The following is a 12,713-nucleotide window of genomic DNA, read 5'->3' on the forward strand; positions in this document are numbered from 1 at the left end:
CCGTCCGTCCGTCCGGGCAGCTTAGTTTCCGGATGATAACTTGAGTTAGAAATGTTGTTTGGGGTTGTAACTTCGGTAGGGGGTTGCCCTTGGGAGTAGGCAAGTTGGGATTGGTTTTGAGGTCAAAAGGTCAAAGGTCAAGGTCACCGTGGTGAGTTAAATGTAAATGGTTTCCGGATGATAACTTGAGTTAGAAATGAGATTTTGGTGTCTAACTTTGGTAGGGGGTTGCCCTTGGGAGTAGGCAAGTTGGGATTGGTTTTGGGGTCAAAAGGTCAAAGGTCAAGGTCACCGTGGTGAGTTAAATGTAAATGGTTTCCGGATGATAACTTGAGTTAGAAATGAGATTTTGGTGTCTAACTTTGGTAGGGGGTTGCCCTTGGGAGTAGGCAAGTTGGGATTGGTTTTGGGGTCAAAAGGTCAAAGGTCAAGGTCACCGTGGTGAGTTAAATGTAAATGGTTTCCGGATGATAACTTGAGTTAGAAATGAGATTTTGGTGTCTAACTTTGGTAGGGGGTTGCCCTTGGGAGTAGGCAAGTTGGGATTGGTTTTGAGGTCAAAAGGTCAAAGGTCAAGGTCACCGTGGTGAGTTAAATGTAAATGGTTTCCGGATGATAACTTGAGTTAGAAATGAGATTTTGGTGTCTAACTTTGGTAGGGGGTTGCCCTTGGGAGTAGGCAAGTTGGGATTGGTTTTGAGGTCAAAAAGTCACAGGTCAAGGTCACCGTGGTGAGTTAAATGTAAATGGTTTCCGGATGATAACTTGAGTTAGAAATGAGATTTTGGTGTCTAACTTTGGTAGGGGGTTGCCCTTGGGAGTAGGCAAGTTGGGATTGGTTTTGGGGTCAAAAGGTCAAAGGTCAAGGTCACCGTGGTGAGTTAAATGTAAATGGTTTCCGGATGATAACTTGAGTTAGAAATGAGATTTTGGTGTCTAACTTTGGTAGGGGGTTGCCCTTGGGAGTAGGCAAGTTGGGATTGGTTTTTGGGTCAAAAGGTCAAAGGTCAAGGTCACCATTGTGAGTTAAAGGTAAATGGTTTCCGGATGATAACTTGAGTTAGAAATGCGATTTTGGTGTCTAACTTTGGAAGAGGGTTCCCCTTGGGAGAAGGCAAGTTGGGATTGGTTTGGGGGTCAAAAGGTCAAAGGTCAAGGTCAGCATGGTGAGTTAAAGGTAAATGGTTTCCGGATGATAACTTGAGTTAGAAATGAGATTTTGGTGTCTGACTGAGGTAGGGGTTTGCCCTTGGGTACAGGCAAGTTGGGATTGGTTTTGGGGTCAAAAGGTCAAAGGTCAAGGTCACCGTGGTGAGTTCAATGTAAATGGTTCCGAATGATAACTTGAGTTAGAAATGAAATGTTGGTGTCTAACTTCGGTAGGGGGTTTCCCATTGGTACAGGCATGTTGGGACTGGTTCTGGGGTCAAAGGCCAAAGGTCAAGGTCACCACGTTGAGTTAAAGGTTAATGGTTTCCGGATGATAACTTGACTCTGGCTGAGGGGTTTCAACAGCAACGCTGTTATTTTTACTCTTGACTTCAACGCAGAAACCTCCATATGATCTTACACAAAAAAATTGGAAAAAAAATATATTCCCAACCTACCTACCCTATTTTCGAATGCCATGTAAACGGAAGCAGAACTATTTCATTTTGTTTTTGGCCCGAGTTGAAGTCGGGTACACTTCATGACTATTGGTAAAAAGTACATGGGGAAAAAACGTGAGTTTAACAAAAATTCAAATTTACTGTTCAACACAACAAAATTGAATGAGTTACGATTCAGCCTGTGAAAGTGCAGATGCTGCATAATATTCAATATACATGTACTAGAGTATGGATACTACAAAACTTCACCGACAACTCCCTTCTTTACACCTTTAGCCTTGAATGAAAACTAGAGTAAGAAAATTCCTTCTCATCTTAGTAGTGTTCATGTAGTGTGAAGCAATCACCTTCCAACAAAGGTTTTGGGATTACAAAAAAAGTACCATGCAAGCCTAGTTGAAAGTGAGGTGCCACTATCATGACTATCGAGGTTGGATACCTTCTGCAGCCAAACTTTTTAAGCAATGAGCCAACTATTTCGGAGTTAAGCATCTCTCTTGTTCCTCAGCCGACTTGGCTTTCTCCCGGAGTAACAGGAGGTACTCACAAAAGTCCCGGGCCGCGCCCCGGCCGCCAGCAAGCTTGGAGACAAACTGTACCGCCGTTTGGACCGGCGCTTGTGCATCGGCGGGGCAACCACTGACCCCACAGCGCTTCAGGCATTCAAAGTCCGGCGTGTCACACCCTGCAATGAGACAAGTAAATCAAATCAAACATGCCTTTCTGGTCATTGTAAGGCTTTCAAAATTATCTTAATGTTTCAAACATGAAAAATACGCTAATGTTTCTCCAATGGTTATAATTCTTTTGCTACTTCTTAAACATCATAAAACATGTTCTAAATTTTGATCGGCATGTAGGCTATAGATGGAGTGAGAAAATGATGCAGTTCTGTTTTCAAAGGTTAAAGACCATGGACAGTTAAAAACATACTTAGGCCATACTTCGACGCAGCACACACATTTTCACTGGCGCGCTTTGCTTACAATGTTTGAAAGGTGCGGCACGCTGTTGTAGCTAGGAAATGTAAAACTTGATCAGCGAATTTCGATACTTAAATACTAATTCATTCAATAAAGGACAGCCCTACACTTGATGACTTGTGAGGACTTGTGAGGGCATGTGAGGACTTGTGTGGACTTGTGTGGACTTGTGTGAACTTGTGAGGACTTGTGTGAACTTGTGAGGACTTGTAAAGACCTTTGAGTATGTGTGAAGATTTTTGAGGACTTGTGTGGACTTGTGAAGACTTTTGAGGACTTATTAAGATTGTGAGGACTTGTGAGGTCATGAGAAGACTTTGAGGCTATGTGAGGACCTGTGTGGACTTGTGAGGACCTGTTAAAAATTGTGAGGACTTGTTTGAACTTGTAAGGACTTGTAATGACATTTGATGATGTGTGAGGATGTTTTGAGGACTTGTGTGGACTTGTAAAGACCCGTGAGGACTTGTGAGGAATTGTGTCGTTGTGTGAGGACTTTTGCCAGGACATGTGATGGATTTGTTTGCAAAACTAGATGGAGATAGGTTCCTTGCAAAAACATGCCAAAGGAGTTAGGGTCTGGGAAGGTTGGAGTTAACTTACCCATAATAGCAATGTCCAGCCAGTCCAGCTGCAACTCTTTTCTCCACTCTTCCAAGACGGCTAATTTGTCCTTGCATCCCATGGTCAAAGGCAGATTCAGCTTATCTGCATATTTCTGGTGAGTAATGCTCTCTTCACCTGCAGAAGAAAGAAAAGAATGACTTCAAATCCACCAGCTCAAGGGGAACAGGGAAAAGACAGGAATAATTATGATAGTTATACAAACGTATTGTAAATATCTTGTAATCCACACATAACTAGCTCTGCTTCAATGGGGTTCAATGCATGAGTGATAATTGATTTTACTTCACAGAGATCTTTTTACTACATTCAACTTTTTTCACAATGACTCCGAGCGTACTGACAAAAGTTTCCCTGAACCACTTTGACATTTGAAAATTCAAAAATGAATTGTACCTTCAGACAACTACTTACAGCTTAGGATCCGGACGGCCATTCCCTTTTGTATTAATTCCTGGATGCCAATGGAATCACTGAAGTTGTATGAACGAAACTCATCGCCTGCCAAAGAGAAAAAGTCAAGATACAATATGCTACAATACTTAAGCACATTTTTAATAAGAAAGAAGAAAAAAAATAATGGGGTGTATGTGGGTACAAGATATATCGGATGCCAAATATTCATTTGTTGTCAAAAACATAACCTTGTGTAAAACACCCAAAATTTTGATCAAATAAAGCATCTGTACCGCTGACGTCACACTTTATTTACGTGTGTGCTTTTCCAGTGTTGTAGTACTCATGCTCGAAATGGTGCTCAAGTACTACTCGAGTACTTGTTTTAGAGTACTCGTGCTCGTACTCGTACTGAAATGTCAAAGTACTTGTACTCGAAATGATGGTACTCGTGCTCGGGCAGCAAAGTACTCGTACTCGACATGTCAAAATTGTACTCGATCATCAAAGTACTCTTACTCGAAAAGCAGTACTAAAAAAAAAAAAAGGTATAGCTTGACTTACCACGGCCTTATTTTATTATCGATACTTTCAGTTGGAAATGGTTGATTGGCTTGCAGAGAAATGAAAGTTTCCTGATTTTTCTCTGTGCACGTCCGGACAAACACATTTAACAGCTAGCCGTGAGTGGTCTGTATATCGGTCTGTATATCGGTCTGTATATCGGTCTGACTGGGCCTGGGCGCACAATGAAGCATTTGCCGTATGGCTGCATTGGGAAATAGAAGTACTCGTACTCGTACTCGGAATACAAGCACTCGTACTCGGAAGTACAAGCACTCATACTCGGTTAACTAAGTACTCGGCAGTACTCGGTACTCCGAATAAAGTACTCGACTGCAACCCTGCTTTATGGGAGCCTGGCAGGGGCCAGACGGTTCGTAGCTCCCTAGTTCCCTAGTTCCCTTATCTATAGCAGCTTACCGGCAGAGGTGATGTGTAACATGTTGTCGGTCAGAACACCGTCTGCTGCAAAAACCACGAGTCGTACCCCCTGCGGCTTCTTCTTGCCAAAGTAACCGAACTTGATGACCCGCTGCTCCGCGATTGGCCAGTCAACGTCGGTGTCGATGTCAATACTGTACTCTGGCCCCATTTCAAAATAGCCAACCCTGGTAGTTCAAACAACGGATACGATTGAAGGCAAGCCCGATTATCAACTGCTCATGGTTTACATGATACCAAGAGTAACATTTTCATGTTACCTTTTAAGACACCTCATGCATTTTTTTTAATGAACCAAACGCTCTACTTAAGGCCCCCCAAAAAAAGGCTCCGGTTTCTGGTATGCGCGCATCGCCGTAGCCATGCGCATCGGCAAAATTAAAAAGTTTTTATCTCAATGTAAGATGATGTCTCCAAATCGCCAAACTCACTGGTTTGAGTGGAATCCTGCTGCTGCACGATTTGAACGTGTTTTTAGATGGGGTTACGATCGAGTATAAGCTTTATGTGGCCTCTCAGGGCCCCATATATTTTGCACTAAATTTAGTCGGGCACCATTTGCGGTCATCAGCCGACATTTGAAGAAAAAAAAAAAGCATTGCCGCATCAATTTTGGGGCAAGCTCCATACCAGAAACCGAAGACTTTTTGGGGGGGGGGGGGCCTAATATACTTTTATTCCGACTTTTACCAAAGTAAAATTGAATTGTCCACTGATGGATGTATTGCTGATGATAATTTACAGTACTTTTTTGCACAATTTGCAAAGCAAAATTGTTATTTGAATTGAATGTATAAATTTAGTTGTTAATGTTTATATGTCCACATAGGCGTGTGTACTTTAATTTATACTCATACATGTAGATGTAGGAGTCCTTTTCAAGTATGCATAAGTATGCTAAAAATGCATGCAAAGTGAGTGCACACAATTTCACGTTTTGCCAAAGGCTATCAAATGTGTCCCAAACAGAATTTTGGAAACTGAGGTATTTTTTTGCCATTTCAAATTGCCCTGAATATTATTTGCCAACTTTTTCTTCCCTACTTTATCACTTTACCTTCCTCCCTGGAAGAGCCCGCTCATGAGCAGTTCCCGAGTTGCAAAATAAACGGCTCCATTTTCACAGAGATGACCGGCCCAGTCCTGTCGCCGCGGCCTCTTAGCGGGATTGAAGTTTTCAGCCTCTGTCTGCTCACCTTCAAAACACAAATTACGAAAGAAAAATACCAATTTGGTCAACATTATGCCCTAAAATGACAAACAACTACGTTGCACAGGACAGGAACATGTGTAGTAGCCAAACAGGTACATGTAGAGTTAGCCATGAAAACACAGGTAATAATAATAACAGATCGTGTACAAGTCGCAAGGCCGTGCTCACTCTTTCATGTGAACGTCTTGGTACCAAACACTGACCAGTCTAGTCACAGACTCCCGTGTTTAAATTTACCCACTTGGTATCTATGCAATCGATTGTGATCGATGGTACTCCACAAAGACTGGCCAGAATGAAAAACTACAACATTTGGCAATTCCATTGTTATGGGCATTACACTCAGAGCAAAAAAAAAAAATCGAAACAACAAAGTACAATATTTGCAGTCCTTCTGATTTGAAAATCACAGGCGTGTGGAAAAAGGCACACCTGGATTTTTCTAGGTGTGTGTTTTTTCTAGGTGTGTGATTTTCTAGGTGTGTGATCTGTGGTCTAGGGAAATTCAGGCGTGCAATTATCCACACTTCTCAGGAAGCTTCTAGGTGTGCGATGGTGTGGGGGTGTGATCGCACGCCTCAAATCAGAAGGACTGTATTTGCAATGATAGAAATATATTTGGTACAACTCTAGCTTAGGCCTTAATGTACAACATGACATGGTCAATGGAATGTTAGCTAAAATAATCAGTGAGATATAAGCGCTGTAAACTACCGCCATGGAGTGTTACGTTTTGAAACATAGATTTTTGATTTCCAGTACACATTGATAAAAATCTGTGAATTTTCTTGCAAGAATTTAAAGGGGCACTAGGTCCTGAAATCCCAAAAAAATTCATGTTTTGGATTGTTTACTTATCCTATTGCAAACATCTGGTTGAAAGGAAACCCAACCTAATGTATTACTGTTCCTGAGAAAAGATGAGAAAAACCTGCTTGTTTACATCGGACACAAAGGAGTACGGTACGAATACATTTTTCGTGTCGCTCTCAGTGTACGATATACATGTTGTGTGTCTCGGGAACAGCGGTGACCAATCACCAATGCAAAAAAAAAGTGGTTTTACGAATGAAATCACAACTAGCATCAAAACAGCTCGAATTTATACAGAATAAATTTTACACGCATAATACAGAAATAACTCAAAAAACGCCCAGTTTTGAAAGGATAGTTGTGTGGATGTTTATATCCTACTTCGAGGAGTCCTCGATTTGGTTCCTGTCCTCGATACATCGATGATGTTGCATGTGTGTCTCCACAATTTACACCATAAACAAACGCACTGTTACGTACTGGGAAAATGCAAACATAAAACAGCGCTAACAATATTTAATTAAAACTGGGTGTTTATTTGTTTTGCATATGCCGTGCACAGCAAAGTCCTGAAGGATCTAGTATGGAAAACTGAATCCACACAAGACTGGACAATTAACAATCCCTTTCAATAACAGAAATCACAACCAGATGTTCTAAATAGCAGCTCAAAGTGCAGCTTGCGTGCTATGCAAACGGATGTTATTGATTATTTAAAAAGGCATCTATATAAAGGAAATCAAATGTAATTTTGCAGTGTCCACTGAATATACCCACAGTGGTGAAATACGTTATGACCATGTGTACCATTATTACATTTTAGAATAAATGTACGAGTTTGTGTTGCGGAGGGTTGATTTTACATAGGTTTTCCTCTATTTCATAGTTTAGGCCCTATATTATGTAATGTTTATTTTTTATGTTATGTATATCGGCGTAAGGGCAAAACCTAATTTGAAGAAAAATATTATAATGAATGTTATATTATATTGAAAAATTTTTTTTTGGTAAAACAAATATTTGTATTTGCAAGCTTTCAAGCAGACCCAGGTGAAAAAGTAGTAGAGCAGTAGGATCAAAATTTCCAAACAAAAACAGGACAAAAGTAGGACTTTGGAATACAAACTCAGGATAAAAGTAGGACTTTTGCGAGCTTTCAGGAGTAGTTTTCGCCGTCCAGAGGAACTATAAGCCTCATTTGGCATGTTCTGTACTCACAACACTTGTGCTCCATCCTCAACTTATCTCTGGGAAGTAAAGTTGCCAGTTGGGGGGGGGGGGGGTGCGGAAGGGCTATCTCAAGTGGAAAATGGCCTTATTTGAGAAAATTTCAGTCACTGCCGGGGGGCAGGCGCCTCCTCCAGACCACCTGTATCCACCACTTAAACACTGTGTAAACAGTGTTTTCACAATGACGTCGGTGAAAGGCAGTATTACCCAATATTGAATTTACATGTCCCTGACGCAAAATTTCTTCGTATAAATAGTGGTCACACAAGAGCACTACTTAAGAAGCTTTCTCTCCAAGGCTTTTGAAAGCTGACATACCTGGCTTTTTCACCTCTTTCCATCGGAGGAGATGATTACGTGAGACAGCGAACACCGAATCGTAGCCTCCTTCCCTGACCATACGAGCGGGGCCCTGTAGGTGCCATGGCTGCAGGCAAGGCGACGTGCACTGAATCTGCCCAATTAGTTCAATTTCTGTTAGACGAGGGGAGAAACAGATACAGTGGACTCTCGTTAATACAAACTCAGCCAGACCCAGGGTGACTGTAAGGTTATGACCAAATTCTGCTAAATTCACTTCAAAAATCCGTCAGATTTATCAACAATCTGCCAAATTCCCCAGAATTACTCGCAATGCACTATAAACATTTCATGTATGCAGATCTATGTTGTAATATTCCCTTAATTAATGTTCAAATTACATTATAGACAATCTATAGTTACAAAACATAAAGATGTTATGAAATTTCGTAAAACTTCAGGCAAAATGCGGTTGCATCACTACGAAGTCCGGTTTTCAGTGAACCTCAGCACCTAGACCAGGCGGCAACCTGTCCAATTTTGCAAGGGGTTGTTTGAAAAGACTGAAGCTTTTTTAAAAAGATGTACCATTTTTTTTCAAATTTGCTATGTTTTTCTGTCAAACAACCATTTTTGCGGAATTCTGCCCCAAAAAATCCATTCTGTCAAATGTTCTGTCAAACTTGTTTTTTTTTACAAAAAATCTGTCAAAGTTAGCCGAAAATCGGCTAAAACGGTCACTATGGCCAGACCTAGCCGAAATGTATGTTATACAGGGCGTCCCCCCCCCCAAAAAAAAGGCTCACTGGAGGGTGTACAGAATTCTCGTAATTTATGAAAAAAATATTTCAAATTCAATTATAGAATTGATGAGCCCAAACATTTTTCTTTCTTCTGTGAAGTTTTGTTGGATTCGGTTCAATAGTTTTGAAACGAAGGCTATTTAATGTAACACTAGTTTATTTTGCTCCATTCCAAGTTTGACAATACAGGGTACTTTAAAAAGTTTGAGCAATATGCTCCAGAGAAAGCCGTGGAAAATTGGGCCTTTCGGGGTTTTTTTAATTCAAAGTGTCATCTATATGGTCTTTAACTTTTTACATGGGATAATCAATAAATATATCAAATATTCTCGATATTGGATTTCCGATATATCATTTAATGAAAATTCTGATATCGACAGTGAGTAGTCTAGTGGGAGAGGTGACTCGAATGAATTTTACTACCTGGATGAAATTTCAAAAATTCTTGTACAGTCTCAATGGATGTGGAGGCGTCATGTGACACTTCCGCGGACCTCCGATGCACCTTCGCACCCCACTCCTCCGAGATGCGAGCTATTTCATCATGGTCAGTGGAGACCCACACTTCGTCAAATTCTGTACGAATAAAAAAGGATCAATTAACCCATTAGCACTTGTACTACATTGTATTACATTGTGCTTATTCACTGAAGAATTAATAAAACGGTAATCCTTACTTTTAGGACCCCGTTCCTATATAGGAAGGGAAAGACTCACCAAAACAGTTGACTAAATGACACTCAAAATTGACATTCTGATACTTCTTGGCACATCTGAACAATTGGCAATGACACCTTCTTGAATATCAGCAGGTTTAATTTTGTGGAAAGAGGGCAGGGCTTTGATTTATGAGGGAAATTCAGGGGTAAAAGACGATGATGACAACCAGAAAACAGACTCAAAAACCAAGATAGCAAACATGAAAGCTCGATGCGATGAAAGCTCGATGCTGATTGGCTGATAAAAAATAAACATCTTATTTATTTTTAGTCTGGTTCCAACAGACCAAAAGATTCAGTAATAGTCAGAATCTTTTGGTCTGAGAACCAGACTAACTTATTTATTTTTAGTCTGGTTCCCAGACCAAAAGATTCAGGAGTAGTCAGAATCTTTTGGTCTGGGAACCAGAATAATTTTTTTTTTTAGCAGCCAATCAGCATCGGGCTTTCATTATGTAGGGCTTTCACGTGTGTGAGAACTACAACATGCACGTCTGACTGCAAAAAAAGGTAGGAAAGTCACATTTTCTTCGAAAGTGCTTTCAAAACTACAACTAACATGAGTTTATATGAAGAAAAAAGACTGCTTTAGCCTGCAAAAGTCACTTTGGTACTGGACAGAACTTGTAAAAAATAGAGGTGTCCTAAAACTAAAAGTAAGGATTACCAATAAAACCATGGAGTGCTCAGGTGGTTTCAGGCGGTTACAGTACTAGGCAGGGCAATTTCTGGCGCTACTTAAGACTTAAATGGATAAAAACAATTTAAATTCCTCTTGTCAATAATTTAATAACCGTTATGAGTAGCATGTGTGAGTTAGCTTTGTTTATAAATATGTGACAATTCCACTCAAAACTTGATTTAATTTCACAATTGATGATGTTAAATTCCTCTCTGAAATAACTACATGGGCTGATGCATTCAGGCATGTATGTATATGTGATGGGTGATGTGACACTTTTTCGAGAACACTGTTCACCCAAATCTTGCTTTTAATAAGGTTTGCTTTAAAAACTTTTAGAGAGAAAAAAACAAATATGACATTTCATAGGCCTAGTTCATTTTAAAGAGAAAGATTTTGTGCTCTGAGTTATCATGGTTATAGTATCACTTTGACTTACATGTAGGCCTATCAATCATTATCAATCAGAACTCAATTATAATTTTTTTCAGCAACTCCCATTCATTTTGTGTTGCTTCGTTCTTAATGGACCCCCACTCAGTATCCGCGTAGCTGGCAATGGACTTGAATTGTTTCTTTTGCAGTGATTCCAACCTCGCAGCCAGTGATTTTAGGAATGTATTTCCGAGTGGCGGGGTATTCTGCAATTACTCCCCAGATCGGGCCGGGCACAGACATGACAGAGCCCCGCAAATTTGACAGACACCATGCTCATTGTGGAGCGGTTGAGCTGTGTGGGTCTTTGTTGACAAGCACTCATGGTAATTTTGCCTAGCCACATAGTCTACATAATGTTATATTTACAAGAAAAAAATAATTAATATGAATATATCAAGTTACTATCAAAAAATAATAGCATGTCATTTTATACCTCCCGAATCTACGGCTGATCGGAGGACCCAAGAAATCAATGGTTGACCAGCCAGCAACTTGATGTTCTTCAGCTTGATGCCCTTGCTTCCGCCTCTTGCTAGAATCAGTGCTGCGAATTTGCCCTTTCTCCTCGATGTCGATGAATCGGTTTCCGTCATCTTTTGGTTTGTTTTGCCTATTTGCAGTATACAATGCGACTACAAGTACGAGGCTGTGGGAACTTCAGTTGAAAAATGATGAGCCAACTTGCAGCGATCGATCGATCGTAAATAATAATGTAAACATACCACATGCACAATATTTTGCCCACGACTGGCACGAGTAAAAAACCGGGCTCAAGGTAGCGGCGGATTTGGCCGGATGTCTGGCTGCGTATTCAGCGAGTTATTCAGCCGCGCATTCACCAAAATTAAAAAGTGTATAATACATGCGGCAAAAGGGGATCCATTTAATCAACGAATTTTCCATAATAAACGGCAAATAACAATATTTTAAGTAACCGTTTAAAAGCAACAATTTTTTGACGCAATAATTACTATTAAATTAGGTGCATGATGGGAATCGTGACATTTCGCGGTATTTTTCAACGCTTTTGGAGACGTTTGAAAGTAAATGCATCACTTCAGTGAAACAAAGTGTAATATACCCACACGTAATGTCAAAAATTCACAATTTTATTTCATCATCTACGAGATTATGTTACTGGGCACACTTCATTTTGGTACGGGCTTCAGCCGAACGCCAATTAGTGCCTAATTAGCCTGTTAAAGAGATCCCATTTTCCCTGCACTATTAGAATGAGTTCTTTTCAACTGCGCATATCATGCCCCTTTAAAACAAATTGTACCTCACATGTTGTCAAAATCTCACAATTGTATTTCGTAATCTTCGAGATCATGTTACTGTTCACACTTCGTTTTGGTATTGGCTCCAGCCGAACACTAATTGGTGCATAATTAGCCCATTAAAGTGACCGCATTTTCCATGCACTATTATAATTGGTTCTATTAGGCTGCGTATATTACTGCCTCTTTAAAACACTGTAGTGTTTGTTTTTGTTGCATTACTTTTTTCTTCAACAGTTTCTGTCAAATTTGAAACTATTGTGTCGTATATCACAGTCAATTATGGGACGCAATTTTAAATCAATATAATGTCTTTTTCATCAGTTATCGTCTCCACAAAGAGGGGTTTATTTTTGTTCCATTAAAAGTGACTCGAATTCGAATTGAATTTTTCGCGATTAATAAGCTGTATATTCTTTAAATCATATTAAATTTAATCTTCAAGGGTTCCCATTGATTTTCAAACCATTTGTGTCCTGTATCCCGAACAATTATTGAACCAAATTTCAATTCAGTGCACTGTGTCGTTCTTGAGTTATCGTCTCCACAAGGCGTGTTTTATTTTTGTTCACTTAATGCCAACTTCGTTTGGGCAGATCCTGATCCACGTTGACAGA

The 12,713-nt window shown here is 40.1% G+C and overlaps 1 protein-coding gene across 1 annotated transcript; it reads right to left on the bottom strand.

The window, feature by feature from the left end:
• Positions 1 to 1,871: 1,871 nt before the first annotated feature.
• On the bottom strand, positions 1,872 to 11,577 carry LOC119736126 (N-acylneuraminate cytidylyltransferase-like). The gene is made up of 8 exons (XM_038210139.1): positions 11,250 to 11,577; positions 9,401 to 9,553; positions 8,193 to 8,348; positions 5,676 to 5,814; positions 4,598 to 4,785; positions 3,632 to 3,718; positions 3,197 to 3,334; positions 1,872 to 2,295 (listed from the first exon to the last, which is right to left on the bottom strand). Exons 1-8 carry the CDS (start codon positions 11,407 to 11,409, stop codon positions 2,084 to 2,086), a joined length of 1,233 nt encoding a protein of 410 aa, XP_038066067.1. The 5' UTR covers positions 11,410 to 11,577; the 3' UTR covers positions 1,872 to 2,083.
• Positions 11,578 to 12,713: the final 1,136 nt, after the last annotated feature.

Source organism: Patiria miniata, unplaced genomic scaffold, assembly GCF_015706575.1.
Source record: "Patiria miniata isolate m_02_andy unplaced genomic scaffold, ASM1570657v1 HiC_scaffold_29, whole genome shotgun sequence".
Taxonomy (NCBI): domain Eukaryota; kingdom Metazoa; phylum Echinodermata; class Asteroidea; order Valvatida; family Asterinidae; genus Patiria; species Patiria miniata.